At 43.0% G+C, this 19,689-nt stretch overlaps 2 protein-coding genes across 12 annotated transcripts in view; both read right to left on the minus strand.

Moving 5' to 3' along the window:
- The window catches only part of fam189a1 (family with sequence similarity 189 member A1), a 106,096-nt gene extending 99,803 nt beyond the window's left edge, over positions 1-6,293 (minus strand). For both annotated transcript variants that reach the window (XM_075457320.1, XM_075457241.1), the window contains exon 1: positions 5,158-6,293. In XM_075457320.1, the coding sequence (XP_075313435.1) occupies positions 5,158-5,397 (240 nt within the window). In that variant the 5' untranslated portion in view covers positions 5,398-6,293. The remainder of the gene's footprint in view (positions 1-5,157) is intronic.
- Positions 6,294-7,249: 956 nt separating this feature from the next.
- Positions 7,250-19,689, minus strand: part of tjp1a (tight junction protein 1a) — a 100,810-nt gene continuing 88,370 nt past the window's right edge. For 6 of the 10 annotated variants that reach the window (XM_075457432.1, XM_075457504.1, XM_075457729.1 and 3 more), the window contains 10 exons: positions 18,700-18,951; positions 16,689-17,510; positions 16,437-16,519; positions 16,123-16,299; positions 15,812-15,918; positions 15,394-15,647; positions 14,765-14,919; positions 14,465-14,685; positions 12,449-12,592; positions 7,250-8,958 (listed from right to left, as the gene is read on the minus strand). In XM_075457432.1, coding sequence (XP_075313547.1) covers positions 8,864-8,958; positions 12,449-12,592; positions 14,465-14,685; positions 14,765-14,919; positions 15,394-15,647; positions 15,812-15,918; positions 16,123-16,299; positions 16,437-16,519; positions 16,689-17,510; positions 18,700-18,951 — 2,310 coding nt within the window. In that variant the 3' untranslated portion in view covers positions 7,250-8,863. The remainder of the gene's footprint in view (positions 8,959-12,448; positions 12,593-14,464; positions 14,686-14,764; positions 14,920-15,393; positions 15,648-15,811; positions 15,919-16,122; positions 16,300-16,436; positions 16,520-16,688; positions 17,511-18,699; positions 18,952-19,689) is intronic. The other 4 variants (XM_075457658.1, XM_075458124.1, XM_075457579.1 and 1 more) reach the window with 2 other exon arrangements.

The following is a 19,689-nucleotide window of genomic DNA, read 5'->3' on the forward strand; positions in this document are numbered from 1 at the left end:
AAGGGGAACTCCGGGGCATTTGAAGCGTGTTTCCATTGCTAGGGGTTGTCAAATAGTGATAGTAGGACACAGAGAGGTGCGTATCTGCGCTCCCTGTGTGGAGATCGCTCTGTCCGCACAGCATGTCATGCGAGGCTAATACGTGGTGGCTAAGGGGCAAGCGCTAACCCTTCCACGTAAAACAACAACTTGCACACTGCAGAAACGTCACACCACTTTATAACCCATCCGACAATAAAGTCACAAGCCTTACCATCAAAACCATATGCATGGTTCTCACATTACTGGCATGGGGACGTTACAAAACAACTTTATAAACAGCATGTAACTCACCGGCTGGTTGTAGGCTCGCGCATGTGAAAGCCCAAAAGAGTCAATGGACGATAATCACATATACAAAACAATTATATTCTCTAGAAAAACTGCGTTCAAGTATTTAAAACATTACAACAATACATGCCCAGTAATATTGTTGTAATGTTTTAAATACTTGAACGCAGTTTTTCTAGAGAATATAATTGTTTTGTATATGGGATTATTCTCCATCGACTCTTTTGGGCTTTCACATGCGCGAGCATACAACCAGCCGGTGAGTTACATGCTGTTTATAAAGTTGTTTTGTAACGTCCCCATGCCAGTAATGTGAGAACCATGCATATGGTTTTGATGGTAAGGCTTGTGACTTTATTGTCGGATGGGTTATAAAGTGGTGTGACGTTTCTGCAGTGTGCAAGTTGTTGTTTTACGTGGAAGGGTTAGCGCTTGCCCCTTAGCCACCACGTATTAGCCTCGCATGACATGCTGTGCGGACAGAGCGATCTCCACACAGGGAGCGCAGATACGCACCTCTCTGTGTCCTACTATCACTATTTGACAACCCCTAGCAATGGAAACACGCTTCAAATGCCCCGGAGTTCCCCTTTAAGCAAACCTCAGCAGACAACACTGCATGTTAAAGCTCTGACAGTGACCTCTTTACGGGGTTCCTGACACCAAACTTGGTTGTAGTGGCACGTATACAAATACAAAAGAAAGCAAAGCACTTCCAGCAACATCAAAAGTCAATTCATTTCTTTGCTGAAGTAGAAATGAATGTGTGTCAATAACATTGTGCCTCACAAAACACAGAGAGTAAACATTGGTTTTCTATTCATGCACAACATCATAAAATTAAAAATAATTTAAAAAACAAAAAACTATACAATAAAACGTGACACTGAGGAAAAAGAGCAGATATTCACGATGAAGGCAGGGAAAGGCTGACTGAAGGCAGCGATTACACTTCTGTCTTCTTTGATGTTATGAGTCATGAGCGACACTGCGAGAAGATCATTTTTAATAAATACTGCGTCAAGTTTCCCGACAACTCATCCAGATTCCCAACATGCAACGTACAAAAAAGCCTAAGAAATCAAGACTGCCGACTACACCTGTTTGTGAGTGTGTGTGTGTGGGTTTCATCTTAAGACCTGTTGCCAGGATACTGCATGGGCCTAATAAGCCAGTTAATTAATGATGATCCACACCAGCTTGCTGCAAAAGCTCAGACAAATCAAATATTTGGTGTCTTTGTCCGCGTCCACTGCTAAAACTTCCCCGCATGTTTCCACGCTGAAACCAGCCGAGCAAACAAGGTGTATTCAAGGTAGACCCCTGCCAAAAATAATTCAATAAATGCAATAAAATAGGTTTTCTTTTTACTTGAAAATGGCATTCCTTTCTTCTGGCTTTAAAGTCTCTAGACAGTAAATAAATTATTAGAAAACCTTAAAAAAAATTAAATATAATACAATACAAAGAGGCTACTACTGGGCAGATTTGCATGAAAGTTGTTTTGGAAGGGCAGGATGGGCAAAAGAGGAACGTATCAACTTTTTGGTGCAGCTCTGGATCATTTTCCTTAAAACTGTGAATAAGAGTATTGGCCCTGGCAGGAGGACTGTGCTCTCTGACAGGCCTTCTGGCTGCTGATTAGCATTAAACATGAAAAAAAACAGCTGAAGCTTAACCTCTATTCACTATTTCACTGCGGGATTCATCATCCACCTAAAGGCTCTTAAGAGCACAGTAAAGATCCGCTGAGCTGACAGATCGACAAAACAGGTCGACGTCAAATGGCTGTCATGATGCCCAATTTGCTCCAGAGTGGGCTTTCGCCCTCCATCTACAAACGACAAAACACTTCTGTTTAAACACACACACACACACAGATTCACACACTTGGGCAGATTAGCGCAGAATTTGCTGACAGTCAATGTTGGAAATGCAGCAGGGAGAGCTGCCTCATAACAAACACCAAGAATGCTTTCTAAACCTCCTTTTGTTGTGGCCTATCTGTAGATTTGGGTATTTGGAGTGCTACCTTCAAGCAGCTGCAGACAAAAAAAAAAAAAAAAAAAAAATCAACATTTCTCTGTTTTCACACAAAGAGGGTGGAGGCAAAATAATAGGAGAAAATCATTTTCTGGAACCCAGGCGAACAGAGGAGGAAACATTACTGTGATACAAATGATACCTTTGCACATCTGGATACTCTAAGGCTATTAAGGATCTCCAAAACTGACAGGACAGTTTGCGTCCGTATGTTCTGTGTTTGGGGCTTGACTCGTGGAAACACAAGTCAGACAGTCATTTCTTCAGCATGTCATCTGCTGACAGCTTTTTAGCTCATTCAGCCAGATTAGTTGATCTACTGGCCAAAACCTGGCAAGGCAGGGCGAATCGCTGCCAGCGGGTAAACCTGGTTCGCAGTCTGCAGCCTCAGCTCTGCGCATCATTACAGGCCAGCGTCATCTTTGTGCCTAAATTACATCAACAGGAAGTAACTGGCTGCTCACGTGCCACGCTGAAGAATGAGAGGAGGGGTGTGGGTTGGCTGTGGGAAAGAGATATTTGTAGGATTATTCTCTTTTGGCATATTGTGTGCGATATTATGGCGTCCAAGATACGACTCTGAACATCAAAGCCATGGGAAATGTTTTTATCCCAAGTGTGAAAAATCAGAATGGGAGCGACAGATCCATTGATGTTGACAAAAAAAAAAAAAAAAAAAGACAAGATGTGTGAATGTTCATGTTTCTGAACATGTGCGTATGTGCTGGAGAAGGAGGGACAGCCACGCTGAGCTCAGCAGTAAAGATTACGCCTTCTCTGGCTGCGACTGTGATGAAATCCCACGCCAGTCATCACACAGAGATCCCTAATGACACCCCACAGTGACTGCACAGATGCACAAACACACACGCGCGAATAAGTCGTGGATCTGTCGTCACCCTTCATATTAGTTGAGCCCACCAACAAGGCAGGAGGCGCTACATAAAAGCTTCAAGGTTCAACCTATGCAGCGATCAGCAGCTGAGAGTTGTGGCTTTGCTGGTTCATACGGACATTTAACTAGAAAAAAAAAAAAAAAGAAAGGACCCAAACAAGGCTGCACGTTTGTAACAGATATTGAGGATAATGGCCTTCTCTCTAATTCCACGCATTTGGCTCGCCACCACCAGAGACCATTAGCTGCTCGCACACTACAATCACACACATTGAACCAAAGAGAAAGAACATTTTCCTCCTCTAAAATTTAGAGATTATCTCTACAAAGCGAGCATTTTGCTCTCAAGTACACTGGTTTAATTTGATTAAAATCCCCAAACAGAGCTGCAAAAAAGCCCTGCTCATTGGACACAGAGCACAGATTTCTGCCAAATAAGAGAAGTTTGCAAATGTTTTAGGCATCCAGAATAGTTTTAAAGCTCTCAGTAAATCCCTCCAGTCCAAATGGGGAGCTGGACTCAGCCACATTATCCGGGTTATGGCACCACTGTGGCCAGCGGTACTTACTTTTCTGAAGTGCCTCTTCCAGCAGGAGATTAATTTATTTTTCTTGAATACGTTCCTCTTTTTGGTCCACAACTCCTGGGTAGAGTGTAACAAGTGTTTTGAATTCTCTTCATTTCTTTTTTGAGGTCATCAAACATTTCCTTTATTTGCACTATGATACACTTTCATGAAAGTGTGATGTGAAGATCAAAATTTGTTAGACCCGCAATCCCTGATCCCAGCTCACACCTCGCTGTTGAGAAACCTGACCCTAGTTCCTTCGACACCCCTCAATGTTCACACACTTTCCTCACTCACCGAATTCTCCTCAGTATACTTACAACCGAGTCTATATTTTTTTTGTTGCTCTTCTTCTTCTTTTAAGACCTTTGTTAAATGCGGATGATGTTTTAGATCACATTAATGCAGAAATGTAGAAAATTATAACCAGTTCTCAAAATTTCAAGCACACCTGTTTGTGCAGGAAGCAATAAAACAAAAACTAAATATGCAGTGCTGATGTGTCCCAGAGACAGCGTGCAAAGATGGATCAGGTTCTGGTGCCTAAAGATAACACACAGGGAGACAACAGACCTTAAACACCCTCTCCACAGAGGTTTGACCAGTCAGCCTAAGGCTCTGCATCGACCTATGAACTCTGACCCCTGTGGTTACACTTTGTTCTCCTGTAACTATACACGCCCACACATGCTGGCACTGAGACAAAGACACATTACTCTTTCTCTCATTCACACACACACACACACACACACACACACACACACACACACACACACACACACACACACACACACACAGATGGCCCTTGTGGCACAGACCTCCCCTCACCCCTGCACTCATGCCCCGCTGCCTCTATAATTATTGGACCAGCCCTGCTCCAGGTCTCTGGCAGGAAATCAAAGATGTGCGTGTTCATGCATATTCACAAAACCCACAACAAACATTTCATATAAAGAAACAACATCTCTGTGAGGAGATAAAAATAGGGTTAAAATAGCTCCATCCTTCACTATGTGCGTGTGTGTGCGGTATCTTCATCCATACAACTAATTTCATAAGATTGGCTCCAGTTTCCAAAATTCAATCAAAAAACTAAGTTCTGTCCTTTTTTTTTCGTAGTATTGATGCATGAATAATTCTAATCTCGAAAAGTGGAAGATCTTTGGAAGCCTATCAAGTTGTAGCCTAATCTTAACACCGTCTGGAAATCTTTCCACATTTGTAGCACAAACCATCCACTATTGTTTTTTAAGAGTTTTCCGTTTTTCCGACTCGCGTCGTGGAGGATGCACACAAGCATTGTGTAAGTGTTGTACTCACAGAGAAACCTGCCCAGAAGGGACACGAGTGCCGGACTCTGGGTGATGTGGTGAGAGCCAGAGCCGCGAAGCTCACGGCCAGGATGAGACTCCCCAGGACCATCTGAGAGACGCCCAGAGCCAGCATGATCCTGGTGCGGGTCCGGTACTCCCTCAGCCGGGACAGGCTGCGGGATAACGACGCCGGGCTCAGGGATCCCGGGCCGCCGACGCCGCCGCGGGGCAGCGCGTTCACCGGCATTGTCACCGAAGGGTTCGACCAACCGGGTTAAACAAATGCAGGTGAAGGCAATAAGGACAATAACATCCAATCACGGCTGTGGCGTCGTGTTACTGCCGGCAGGGAACGGGTAGACGGTGTGGTCAGTGTCCGACGTGGACTATCTCCATCAATTAAAGATGCTTGTTGTCGCTCCAATTAGAGATGCGCTGCGGCTGATGGGAGGAGAAAGGTGAGCTCAGAGCAGACGGGACGAGGCACCGCAGGTTTATCATAACAAACACCAACTACGTGTATTTCTTTAAGTCGAAAATATTTCAAATCAGCTCCCGGAGTTCTTAGTGACTGCTTTGGCAAAGAATCCATTCCTTAAAAGTCAAGGAACACCCCCCAAAAGCTTCATCCTGCTGTCAGCCAGCTTTGCACCATTGTCATGCTGCCGCGCTCGCCTCTGCAGGCTTTCCAACAACTCACAAAAAAAAAAAAAAAAAGAACAAGCGACAGATAAAGCCTGGATAAGACCCGAGTTGAAAACCGCAGAAAAATTAAACCAAACACGCGCACTCCACGAGGGATCAGAGACGAACGCCTATCTGTATGATATTTTTTCCGCCTCCAAGTGTTTGGAATACGCGCAGGTCTGAGCGGAGCAGCGCTTCTTCACAGACGACACAAACCCCAACAGTCAGGACGGGAGACGCACACTGCGCATTGGAGATGTGCCACTCTGTGCGTCTACATGGCGGCGAGCTGCTCGGAGTCTGTTTTACTACGACGTGAAGGAGGGGAGGCGATATAGGAGAGAGAAAAAAAAAACCTGCCTGTGATTTGTTCCCGGTGCTGGTGATGAGGTGGAGGATGTCACGAGCTCATATCCAGGCAAAAAATCTCATGTAAACTGTTCGGAAATGAAGCTGATTTGATATCCTCTGTGTGTGTGTGTGTGTGTGTGTGTGTGTGTGTTCATCAGGATTCCTATGAAAATAAAAACAGGAGATTCCAGGTGGATTGAGCTCCAGCCGCAGTGTCCTGTATTTCGGCTGCTTTGCCACTTAAAATGGGCTCCTTCATCACGCAGGTAGCAGTAACAGTCCTGGCAGGTGACCTGGAGGTGCCGCACACCTGGGGACGAGTATGCGTCAACAGCCCAGAGAAGACTTCATTAATTAGTATTTCTGTTTGTCACCTTTAAAGAATCAGTCCCCTGACTGGTTTTTATTTTCCTATATGTCGCCTTGCTGTTTCAAAGCACAAGAGCTGGACAAAGAGATTTATCAAAGCTTCACTTCAATGATAATTTAGAGGCTTTAAGAAAAGGTATTCACATAATGGATAATGAGTGGTGGTAAAGAGAGTAGAAGCATCATATTCTTCCTCTTTTTTTCCTCACCGAGGAGACCCCATCATATCTCTGGACCTCAGAACCAGTTTCTATAAAACCAGCGGTGAACTGCTCTGAGTAGTTTATGAAAACGGACACACAGGCAAGTCAAAAGGTGCTGAAAATGAATACATCGTTGACCCTTTCACTTTGATCCCAGACGGCACCATAAAAATCCCATCCGAAGGACCTGATCATTATTATTTCTAACCTGGTGTTGAACACACTCATTCTCAGCTCACCTGCGCCACCTAGCTGTGAGCTGATGCTGCGTCACTGTGGAGAAGCTGAGAATAAATGCGCATATTTTCATCATTTTTGCTCATCATTGAAAGACAAAAAACAAACAAACAAAAAAAGGTTTTGTGTGGTGCGACATTAGCTCAAATACTTTGGGATTTCAGTTTTTTTTTTTTTAAAACTTCTTAAGACCGCTCAACCATTTGGAGAAGATGATTTGCCCCCCCCCCCCAAAAAAACAGTTCTCCAGACTTATTATTCAAAAATGATTTTATTTATTAATACAGTGGTATACTTAAAACTGTGTCGGATAGGAGAGAAAAAAAGTCAGCCACACGTGAAGAGCTAATATCCAGTTAAAGCTGTGTTATATCTAAAAATAAAACAGTACTGGTGTGCCGTACGTAATATATTGTCTATTAGTACAAAAATACATTTAAGGGCACACAATAAAGCATCCAGTATGACAAATCAGTGAGGGGACGCTTAGAGAGCACACCCTTTTTAAAAGAACACGTTTTAATGCGATTTAGCTCAAGTTACTTTCCAGATCCTCAAATCAAGAAAGTACTTTTTTTCTTTTTTCTGCGACCGTAAGATGGTGTCGATATATCGGTAGAAAAGGTGTGATTTATTATTGTTAGGTTACAATTCCAAGGCTTGAGGGTATAATCCAGAATACAAGAAAACCACGTTCACTTCTTTTTTTTTCCTTTTTCCATCTGCTTTTGAAAACGTGTTTTCTCTAGGTTTTATACAAAAAAAAAGAAAAACATACAAAAAGTTCATTTACAAACAAAAGAAACAAGGCAATAAGCTAGCTTTATTTACAGCCACTTCTTATCTGTTGTTTTGTTTTCTCAAAGTAATGCATAGCAGATAAAAGAAGCGCTTACCTTTGTGATCTTTAACTGACTGTTACTGTGTGCTCAAACCCAAGTTCATTTATACAGTGGGTTCACAAAAACGGCAAAAAAACATAATTTATCATAACTTATTCTTTTTCCTTAATGAAAAGTGAATAATCTGCAGATAAGGCATCACTGCTTATTTGTGTGTGAGTGCGAGAATGCACAAGACAGAAAGAGATGACAAAGATGGGAAGAAGGAACTGAGGAGGCGACTGGACCTGAGTCAAGAACATGCATAGATCTCCCTCAGGCTGGAAGGAGAGACGAGGGGCTCAGTGAGAAAGTAAGCTACCAGCTGTTACAAGAAAGGGAAGAACAGAGGAAGGAGTGGAGGAAGTGTGCTGCTTGGGTTCATCACCAGCTCCTTCAACAGATGCCTGCAAATGTCACCACCTGTCTCAAACCTTCAGTAAGATTACTTCAATGTGGAAAAAAACGTGGCAATATTTCTTCATATTTAGTCCCCTGAACTGAAAAATAATAGACTTTCGTCAGTACGATTTTAGTAAGTCTTCTCTAAACATCTATATATACTGTATGCATATATAGCTTAAATATACTGACAGACTTCTGAAGCATGTCTCCATCCATCCACCTATATTTATGTAGAAATTACATTAAACACTGCTTTATATATATGTAGATATATATATTTATAGTGTCAATCGTCAGTGACATGGGGCATGCAGCAAAGGTTTCATTTCACGTTAAAACTTCGAATTTAAAGAACAGCTTGTAACGGTCATCCGTCTCGCCTTCATCCACGGGTGCAGTAAACAGCACTGACTGGTTCTTCTTCATACTCCACCTTGTGCCGTGTTTGTATGCTTGGAGTGCAGCTGTAGTGTATGTACAGTTTGTCTTGTTTGTATGCGCGTCCGTCGTCCATCTTCGTTTTTTCTTTTAATCCCACACGGTTCCACATTCAGTAACATCGCACCTGCTGGTCCGTCCCCTAAAAGTGGTCAATGAGCACAGACACGCAGTTGGCTCCCACCAGGTAGTTGGGATCCCCGGGGAGAGACTTGTTCTGCCAGCTTTTTGGGTCACCTGGGGACAGACAGATGGGGGAGAGAGGGTGGCTGGGTGAGTGATAACAGCTGCTTTTTGTGTAAAATTCCTGCTGGAAAGCATTTCATGAGCACACATCCCTGAAACCTTTACATAAAGTCATGTGGCCATTATAAAAACGTTGCTTTTGGCAGAACTCGATCACATCCATCGTCAAAGCCCTGTCACGGTGCATGTTTGTGGCCTATTTCCAAGCACAACAGCACAAGAGACCAGTAAAAGCTATTCAGTGGTTTTTTTATTGAATGTCCCCGGCCTGTTGTTGGCCGCAAATTAAAGCTCAGTCACAGAGAAGTCTAAGTGCGAGAGCAATTATAAACACACAGGTCTGTGCCAAGGGGAAAGTTCCGGTAATCAATAAGAGAACGCAGAGCCAGATGGGCAGAGGTCCATCAATAATCGCAGACCAACTACAGCAGATGTGACAGTAAAACTGCTGCTTCCTCAATGATACGGCCATCACTATTTAAAGCTGACGTTGAAAGGCTCTCAAAACTATTAACAAATAGTTTATTCAATCATTCAAATCAAATCCACTTGTCCTTACAGAAATATTCTGGAATCGGTAATCTTCAAATATTGTTCATTTTAAATACTAACTTCTAAATAGTTGCCTTTTACGACGCTGTAAAGTCTAATCAAGGTTCATGCATGTATGAGAGGTTCTGAGCACCTGCTTTTTAACTTGCTTACTGGACCGCTACCGGCCTCCAAAACCTGCTGCAGTGTCAATAAAATCCTGCTTTTACAAACACGTTGAAACTTTCACCTTTTCGGCAGGTGACTGTAGAATAAAACAACCCTTTTTTAACTGGATGCCTCACCACCTTATTTAGAGCTCACAGTATGGACGTCCTTCACCTTATGGAGAACTTGGTTTTGGCAGGATTTGGAAATGAACTGGGCTGTGTATCATTCAGGATGGTTAAGTGTTTTTTCTCTGACTGCAGGGCCATAAAACCCATAAAATCACGATATGGATGCAGTCAAACTCCGCTGTTCTGGTGTACTCTGGCGTGCTCATGTGTATCAGAGCTGTTGGTCGATCTAACTTAGCTTCTGTCGGTCTCGGTGAACCACCACCTGTTCAGCCGATTGCCTCCAGCTTTTTCTTGGTTCCACCACAAAACAACAACAACACCCATGTCAACAAACTGGTTGGACCACTCGCTGAAATCTATGCAAGAGCAGAATGCTGATGCTGACTCATGGTAAGTGTTAAACAGCCCTTGCTGGCCAGTTTTCAAATATATCCTTTCAGTTGTCAACATTTTCGTTCACACCCTGTGAACTGCAGCCAGATACAAACCGAGAGCAGTCTGCAGACATTACGGGCATTTAACTTTCATCCTGAAGGGGGCAGTGTGCCAAAACAAACACAGAAAAACTCCACCTGATTACTGAGTTTGAGGCTTTTCTCTCCTCTCTCTGAGCCTGAGACTCTACAAGGGGAGATGGGAATTTTCAGATGGTTTAAAGGGAAATGAAAGCCGATTTTCTTTGACTATTCTCGAAGGCTTCAGCCATGGGACTCACTGTACCCAGAAAAGACAGTTCCAATGAAGATCAACTTACCTTTGAAGGCTTTTAAATGTATCTCTGGTAAATATAATGATGTTTAATTAAGGGATTTAAAACAGAAATGCACCCGTAACATCTTAAAGCATCTATTGACCAACTAACTAATGGACATTTCAGCTTTTGTGCATCTGAGGCATAAAACATATGTATAAATACATCACACAAACACAGCATGTTACTTCACAAAATGGTAGATAAGACACTGTATAATTTGATGTCAGTGCCTTCATTTTTTCCATGTCATTTTATAATGAAACTCTCCATTAACAAGAATCAGTTCTTTTACAGAGCTAACCTGTATCACACTGGTTCTGGTTGAAGTATTTGAGTAACCACAGTGAGATCACTGTGAGGGAAAGACGTAGAGATGAAAGGGGGGGCAGAGAGACTTGAATAGGAGTGAAAGAGGAGAAGTAGGGAAGCAAAGCGAGAAGGAAAAAAACACAGCAGAGTACGGGAGGAGGCCTGAGAGTGGCCTTGCTTTACAATAAGAGGATTATGTTGCAGACCAATAATCCTCCCACAGGACAACAGAGAGAGCTGACATTTCTTTCAGGACTCTGAGTCTCATCCTTAAAATGGGGCTAATTAACAGCTAATCCTCAGCACGGCCAAAATCAACACTGTTTTTGAGGACAGGATGAGAGAAGGACAGCGTTATGAGCAAGGAACATAGAACAATGAGTTCCTTTCTTCTGTTTGGTTCTGTTCCTTCTTTTGTGTATAGCATTTCAAGTTCAAGAGTCTTCCTTAGATTCATAACTGCACGTTCTGCTCGGTAACATTACAGGTGAGTTAGCTGTTGACGTCCACCAATAGGATTTCTGAAGGATTTCTGAAGTCCACTGTGGATAAGTTTTGATAGTAAACATCATTATTACTGAGTTTTACGGCTTTAGTTGAGCTTTCGTGACACATGACGTTCTACTAGGTGGTTTAAAGTTTACAATATTTTCAACTGAGCCTGATGTGACTCGAGTAGGATCTGAGTTTTGGGATCCTTCTGGGAGCCAAACGTGGTGAACAAATGATTTTGACAGAAGCATCCAACTTTCATTGCGCTGACGAAGGAGTAAGTTATTTTTAGAGATTTCCTTGAATGCGGCTTCTCCTCCTGAACTCATAGAGATCTGCGTTCAGTTAATCTATTTGCGTCCTTCCGCTTTCCTGATCCAATGTTACAGTCTGACTTGTTTTGAAAAGAAACTGAAGCCACTCTGGGGGAAAGAAAGCAGACGCGAAAGCTAATTTCCTTGCACCTGAAAGCTACTGTCAAAAAATGAAACTCTTTGAAAGACAGAGGCTAAATTTAAATTTAGAGTCCCACATTTTGGCATGAACACAAGATGGTTTTGCGTAGCTTGATTTTTAAGCAGGCTAATGATAGGCATCATTGGTTATGACCGTGTCCTAGTTTCTGGAAGATCTACAAGAGCCGTTTGTTCTTCAGGTCAGGATTTGGGTGGCTATGTGAGAATGTGTGGCCAAGGATTCAGTGCATGCATGTTAATCAAAATGAGAGAAACTTGCTATGATGAGCAAAGAAACACAGAGAGAAACACTGCATTTATAGCAAGTTAAAAGTTAGAAAGCTCAGTGATACAAAGCAAACCAGTGATACAGCAAATGAGAGATTGTGTGGGTGAGTTAGCCAGTATAAATGATGAAAATGAATCAACCCAAAGCCATAATTATGGAAATAAAAAGGCAGATTTTCCCCCTAGATTGATTCTCAGAAGTTATATGGCAGGAATTTTTTTCTAAAGGTTGATTTTTGATAGAGAACCAAAACTAGGGATAAAAGCTGATTCAACAGTGACCCAAACCCCCCAGTTTGTCACACAGCCAACCCAAACGACCCCGCAAGAACAGAGAGAGCAAAGCATACCCGACGAGGAGTCGGAGGATTTTAGAGCAAAAGACCAACCATCAGGGGTCATAGACGCACAGTGAGGTAAGCGCAGCTCCACAGGCTTCAAAAACTTGAGGCCATGAGGTCCACACATCACCAGAGGGCTGAGCAGAGTCTCTCCTGTAAACACAAAGGCAGAGCAGAGTTATACACTCAGTTAGAGGGATACGGTTATGTAAACATTCAGTTTTCATGTGCTGTTTTTATCTGACGGTTTGTGAAGCTGTTAATACGTTTCAAAAAAGCTTTGACCTGTACAGAGTCTGTTGAGTGATAAACTACAAACTCAGAATACTAAATATCCACGGCTGATATCTAATGTCAACGGTATAAATTTTGCACCTTTTAATAATTCTACCTACACCAACAGAGCACATATTGCATATTTGAAAAAAAAAAATAAATAAATAATAAAAAAAAACAAAACATAAATCTCTGTGCTAATGAAGGCTCATCGAGGGAATTCTTTTGAGGACTATTTTTACACTAGCTCGTAATAAGCTTTACATTCCCTTTGCGCCAGAAAAACACTCCATGTGTGGAACTGGTTTATTCTGAATAAAGGGAGACATTCTGCAGACAGAAAGCAGAGATGATGTGACACTGATGCACATGATGCATTTAGAGCTCATTACTCATTCTAAAAGGCTTGATTTGCCGGTTGTTAGCACAGCTGCTCTTGTCGACTCTGTGATGAAGCGGTGGCTGGATACTGTTATTGTTGGTAGGACAGTTGCTGCTTTGGTTCAATCTGCAGTGCACTCGATATGTGTATTGCACCATAGATGGTGACTGTGTAACTGTAGTGCAATGTGCCTCAATGACGCGTGTTACAGACACACAACAAAAGTTTAGCAATACAGCACCTTTGATGCAGCGCTCACTTAGTAAAACCATCACAGCACACCCTCGACTCCTGCATGTTGTTTCAACACTTAAGTAAGGATACAATTACAGTGTCTGCAATGCCATCCCAAAGCTTCAGTCATTATCAGAGCTTCAGTCAGAGAGCTCACAGACCAGCTCGTCTGGTTTTCTCCTTCAGTGCTTTGGTACAGACTTATTCCTGCACAGTCACAGCTGAGGGTATACCAACTCACTGCAGTCCATTAATACGCTGTTGCTTAAAGTATCATACAGCTCAAGCAAAGCAAAGAAAAGGCTGTTGCACGTATTCCTTGACAGATTCCTGCCATTACCGTTTGGGTAAAATCTGATCGGAGGGACTAATTGCTGTCATTTTCATTATACTCTTCCAGACTGGATAGACAACCACATCCCCAAAAAAAGCAGCAGGCTTTTAGACCACGCTGACAGCTGACTGACGAAATCTGACATGTGAAGTTGCTGATGCACACTGGAGGGAGTACATCAGCAACTTCCTCCAGTTTTGTGTGGTTGTGGTATTGATGTTCGACAATTGAAACAAAACCTTAAGAAATCAAATTTCCACAAAGCATGAACAATATTCTATTCAGTTTGGAAGACTCAACTTCCAACACATATGTTGGTATTTAAAATGCAGCACAGAGCCTCTTCTCCTTTCCAGCAGGCACAGTATCACACATTTGGGGTTGTCTTTGAGATTTACATCCGGCATTAAATGTACGTTAGTTGTATTTTTCTCTACAAACTCCCAAGGAAAATGTCTGAATCTTAAGCTGTTAAATGATCCACCAGGTTCTGCAGTTTGGTCTCTAACTTTTTGTGTGTGTAGAGTTTAGCTGAGCAGGTAGTGCACAGTGGATTTTGCATCGATAGCTATCTGCTGAGTTATTAATGAAGCCAAGTCTGGAAAGCCAAAGGAAGGTGTGGTTACAGTTGATCCTTTTCTGTGAAGGGATAACTTCTAGCAAATACAAGCTTCTGTGCTTATGCCCAAAAAAAAAAAAAAAAACCTTTAAAACTCAACACTGTAGATCAGCAGATAATTCAGATGTGAATGAAGGCAACAACGTGTCTCTTCTCATCCCTCCATCATTGACAAGTTACCTTTCTCCTTGTCGAGTGGCGGCAGGATGCTGTTGTCTCGACAGACCTTGAAGTAGATCTCTTGCTCCACACCGTCAGGGATGGCACCCTGTGGGATAATTATGCTGACACCTGTCTCGATGGAGCTCAGAACGCCACCGTTACTGTTGAAGATACCCCGAGCTGTTGCAACCACAGTGTGGCCCTCGTCTTCATCTTCGTCATCATCCAGGGCACTGGGACTGAGAGACCAATACATTCACTGTGACGCTGTTATCAGAGTAGCTCTGGTGTGATCTCAACTTGGACCGAGTTAGTTACCTCACAGGGATGGCCTTGGGCACAGCGTTGACATTGTTCTGCTGGTATTTGGAGCGATGGTCCATGGTCCGTGTGAAAGTGTCCAGGCCACTGTCATGGTCTGCATTCTGGGGCTGTGGGGGTGCCTGAGTCTTCACTGGACTGGAGCTCCGGCCCTGTTCCAAACAGAAGGGAGTTTAACACAACATAATCATTTATAGACTTGATCATTTCAGCAACAAGGGAGTACATTGAACATATTCATTTGGAATTGAACTCCAAAACAACAATTGGCTTGAATTGGACTATATTATTTAAGTGCCTTGAGATGACATTTATTGTAATTTGGCGCTATATAAATAAAATGAATTGAATTGAAATATTTAGGCTGAAATCAACAAATGATCAGAGGAAAACAAAAATACTTCAGAAAATTTTTTTTTTTTCATGAACCTTAGCGACAGCTGCATGAGAAGGGAGAAAAGCCTGGGAGGAAATGTGAGCCCATACAAAGCAAAGAGTTGAGGTAAGACTGCGGAAGAGGTGCTGACAGCACCATCCACTTATTTGATTTTTAAATAAGTAAACAAATTTGCTCCATTGTAAATATGAATCACTCTGCGGCAGAGCTCTGGTCAAAGTCTCCTTACCTTTGGAGCAATCTCAGGCTTGTCATTGGGCAGAAGGTTGTGGTTGAATTTAGGGCTGTCAAACATGCGTGCAAAAGGCTTGGCAGAGGTGGTGTACGGCTTAGGAGCAAAGCGGTTGTAGCTGGATGGAGCACCGGTGGAGGGAACTGTCTTTGGAGGCTGTTCGCTTGTGCCATTAACTGGAGACTTCTCAGGGAAGCTCTTGTGAGGCAGAAAGTTGGTCTGGACAGTGTCCTCCCGGGCAGGAGGTTTGGCTGTGGAAGAGCCATGCGGGTCAGTATGCATCACTGAACAGCAGTTTGCATGCATGTTTTACAAATTGTGTATATTTTGGAATAAGTGATCCAATATAAGATGTAGTAAATTAGAATCCTGAATAGGACTTTACTTCCTTATGTGAGCAAGTTGAAAATTTTACCTTCAGTTGATGGTTTAGGCAGTGTGGCTGGTGGCAGAGATGGTGTCACTTGAGGAACCGGTTCATACTTTTTCTCCACTAGACTTGGTTTGTCCACTGACCCGGTCCTGTATCATATGACCAGAAAGACACATTTTCACAGACACATTCAAAGTAGAAAACTCTAAGACGGTGATAAAAACCATGAAGAACCAGTCAGAAAGAAGCTTCAATGTGCTCAACCACTATTGAATAGGAGGAAAGAGGCAAAGACATGCCACACAAAAATTGTGTCTGAATTTCACAGGGATGTCAACATGGCTGAGTATTACCTGGGGAAGCTGTGAGTTGTTTGTGCTTGTGGCTGGGGCTTGCCGGTGCCAACTTGGAGTCTGTCAAAGTAAGACAGCTGCTTCCTGTAGTAGTCCTCGTCCTCGTCAGGATCGTAATGGTTGGAGCGCACAATGTCATCAGGTACCTTGGACTGAGGCATCTGAGGCTCTGTGGCCCTGGGTTGGGTCAAAAGTAGGAAAGAAAATGCAAAAACAAGAGGTTTGAGTAAAGCAAGACAGAAAGAGTTATCTCACCGCTTAAAATTTATAAAATTTATGAAATCACAATTAGAGTAGTGCAGCTGCAAGCGTACCTAAAAGTCTTCTCTTGATCCAGGTTGCTCAGAGAATTTGCTTTAGGGATTACTCCCCCTGACTTCAAGGGCAAATCCGATGCCTAAAGCAGTAAAAAGAAACACACCTAATTAGCAGGACAAAAGCAATGAATGATCTCTCTATACTATGTGCTAATTTCTCAAAAAGTAAAAAAGACAAATACAAAATATTAAAGCAGAAGCCCCCTCTCTAACTGCACAACCAGATCATCTATAAAGCCAACAGTTTACCCTGTTCCCAGATGAATCCCCTGCATCTCTGGCTCGGTCCACGGACACAGAGCGTTTGTTCTCAAACATCTTGACCCTCGTCAGAACTGACTGGGGCCTCATGGCGGGGTCATCCTCCTGACGCTCAGCTCTGTCAGGTGCAGATTTTGGAGCGTCCACAGGGGAAGGTGAGGAGGCTTCAGCTTTAGGAGGAGGTGTGAGGCTGGTTTCAGAGTTCACAGGAGCAGGGTCATATTGTTGCAGTTTAAAGCCTTTCGGTTGCGATGTTGGTCCCTGGTTATAGGCGGGTCGCTGGGCAGAGGGTTCTGGGGAGCGGGCAGCTGAGGGGTACGTGCTCAGGTGAGAATCCTGGTCATTTTGGAGGTCAGACCCTGGAGCAGGGGATGGGAGGTCGTCATAACGCATGGGTCCTTGACCTGTTGGTTTACCATAGCGAGGACGTCCGTCAAATCCCGGCTGAGGTGGGGGCTCGTCATAGCGTATAGGAGGGGTGTACTGGGGGTCAGGGCCATCGCTGTAAGGCAAACGAAGATCATAGGCTTGGGGATTGGCAGTAGATTGTGGCTGGCTGTAGGGGTTCCACTGCTGCTGGTCGTAGTGAGGCACACTGTTCTCAAAGGGAGGGTTCTGATCATAGTTCCTGTAGTTTGTCTCTGGGTAACCTCCTCCACTGCCGACGTCATACCGATTGGGTGGATGGTCGTAATCTCTGTATGGCTGCTGGTCAGGGTGATATGCCTGCTGTGGACTGTAAGTCCCAGGCTTCATGCTGTTACCGATTCTTCCTGTGTTTTCCATGCCATAGGGATCCTTCTGAAAAATCTACCGAACAAATACACAAGGACAAAATCTTTAGAACTGTGCAGACTTCTCTGATATGTTGCACATGCTTGAATATATATATATGGTGTGAAAAAGTGGACACACAAAAATCAGTTAAAAGATGCAACATTAAAACAAGTCCATGAAATTAATCACAGGAGAAGAAACAGGAAGGGAAAGACCTGCAATAGAGAAACTGAGAGGGCGGGGTTACTAGGCAGAATATATTTTAGACCAGATGGAAAATCGCAGCACAGCCAAATGTCGAAGCTCAAAAAAGCATCACAACGTACCACTGCAACTTCAAATTAAATACTGAAATTAAATAAAGAAAAACAAAGTCTTAAAAGCCACAACAAAACAATGGGATCTATTTTTCTTGTCTTTACTGAGAGAAAATGAAGCAGATTAGACTATACTGCCAATTTGGTTATAGACTAAAATAATTTGAGCTTTCTTCAAACATGACACATGCATGTGCAGTAACAAAAAAAATGTCACCCACTATTTTGGTGCAAGAGACATAAACAAATATCCATAATCATATTCAACAATACAAGCACTCATTTTACAAAAAAGGGAAATATAGACAACAACTTAAAGTAGTTTTAATTCAGAAGTAACCATGTACCATCCATCCAAATCTGAGGAACATCTCCGTGTTACATGGCCAGATGTTACATGCCTGTAGCTACATGCAAGGCAAAAAATAGATAAATGGTTGGAAAGTAAATGGCTACTTTTACAACAAAATGATCGATTCATTCTGAACTGATAAATAAAGCACCAACAGATATAGTTCAAGTAGTTAACAGTGAATGATGCAGATATGTTGCAGCCATGCAAAGAAGATAAGCAACAGTGAGAGCTGCAAGGATTGCACTGCTCTTCAGCATATAGGCATATCAGCGGAGCCCCCATCTTCAAGCCCACTGTCCTTAAACAGCATTGGCTTGCACACACACACACACACACACACACACACACACACACACACACATCTCTGTCTTTTCCGGGCAGCACTGTGGTCAGCAGACATGCAGGGCAGAAGGAGAGAGAAAGAAAAGCGTGGCAGCAGGAGGTAGGAAGACAGGCAGCAGCAGCACAGGAGATCAGCCGGGTCAGACCGAGCTGAGCCGAACCGAGCCGAGCCAGATCACGAAGCTTCCAGTGATGATCAGATGGATACCTTTGGTTCTGAACTGGCCAGTCCAGACTGTAGAGGTTCTGGTGTGACGCTCTGAGGGGCTAGCTCAGGGGTAGGCCTCCTGAGTGAGCCAGCCTCGAGGATGGGGCTTGGCTTGCTGTAAGGAGCTGCAGGAGCCTCATCAGGGCTCAGACCGCCTACAGTTTTTACAGTAACGTCGACAGCAGGGGGCACTGCCACAGCCAGGGGTTCAGGCTGCTGGGAGATGCTAGGGGTGGCTGCGGCCTCTGCTTTCTGTGAAGTGGTTCAAAAATGTTTAATAACAAGCGCTGACCCTCTATGGTTAAGTTTTCACAAGTGCTACCACCTTCTCCGCCCCTCAACAGTCACTCGTAACTGCAGCCTACACTGTACAAACAACCCACCTCCACGTTTAACACCGGCAGTAGATCAACCAATAACATGCGAGAGTTAGGAATTAGCAGCAGGACAAGTTTTCACAGTTAGAGAATACTAGTTTGATTTTAATTCTATGGTTACAGTACAGTTAGTAGTTCTTTCCCCTTCTGATGTTTGTTAACACACGGTTAGACCACAAACGTTTTGAATTGGATAGCACAACTGCCAATTGAGTATTGATGAACACATTTCACAAGTACACTGGATTAACACTGGTATTTCCAACATGCACATAATACTTTCTGGTGTCGTATTGCCACAGTCCCAATTATAGGTAGAACAAAGTGCACATAGGTGAGTACTGGTACAGACAAATAAATATGTGTTTTTGGTTCTTTTCTCTCCCGGTAACATTAGTAACAATCAGACTGTTAAGACAGCTTTGTGGTAATACAGAGAACAGCAGCAGCAGTAAACCTTGTGAAGTTCTTCTCCTTTTCCCCCCCAAAAAACAACAACACACTAACAAACATCAATCAGCAAACACACATGAGTAAATAGATAAAATAAATATAGTAATAAATCTTTCTATATATATTATATATAATATTTATATATATGTATATTGGGATA

The sequence above is a fragment of the Odontesthes bonariensis genome, chromosome 1 (assembly GCF_027942865.1).
Source record: "Odontesthes bonariensis isolate fOdoBon6 chromosome 1, fOdoBon6.hap1, whole genome shotgun sequence".
NCBI lineage: Eukaryota > Metazoa > Chordata > Actinopteri > Atheriniformes > Atherinopsidae > Odontesthes > Odontesthes bonariensis.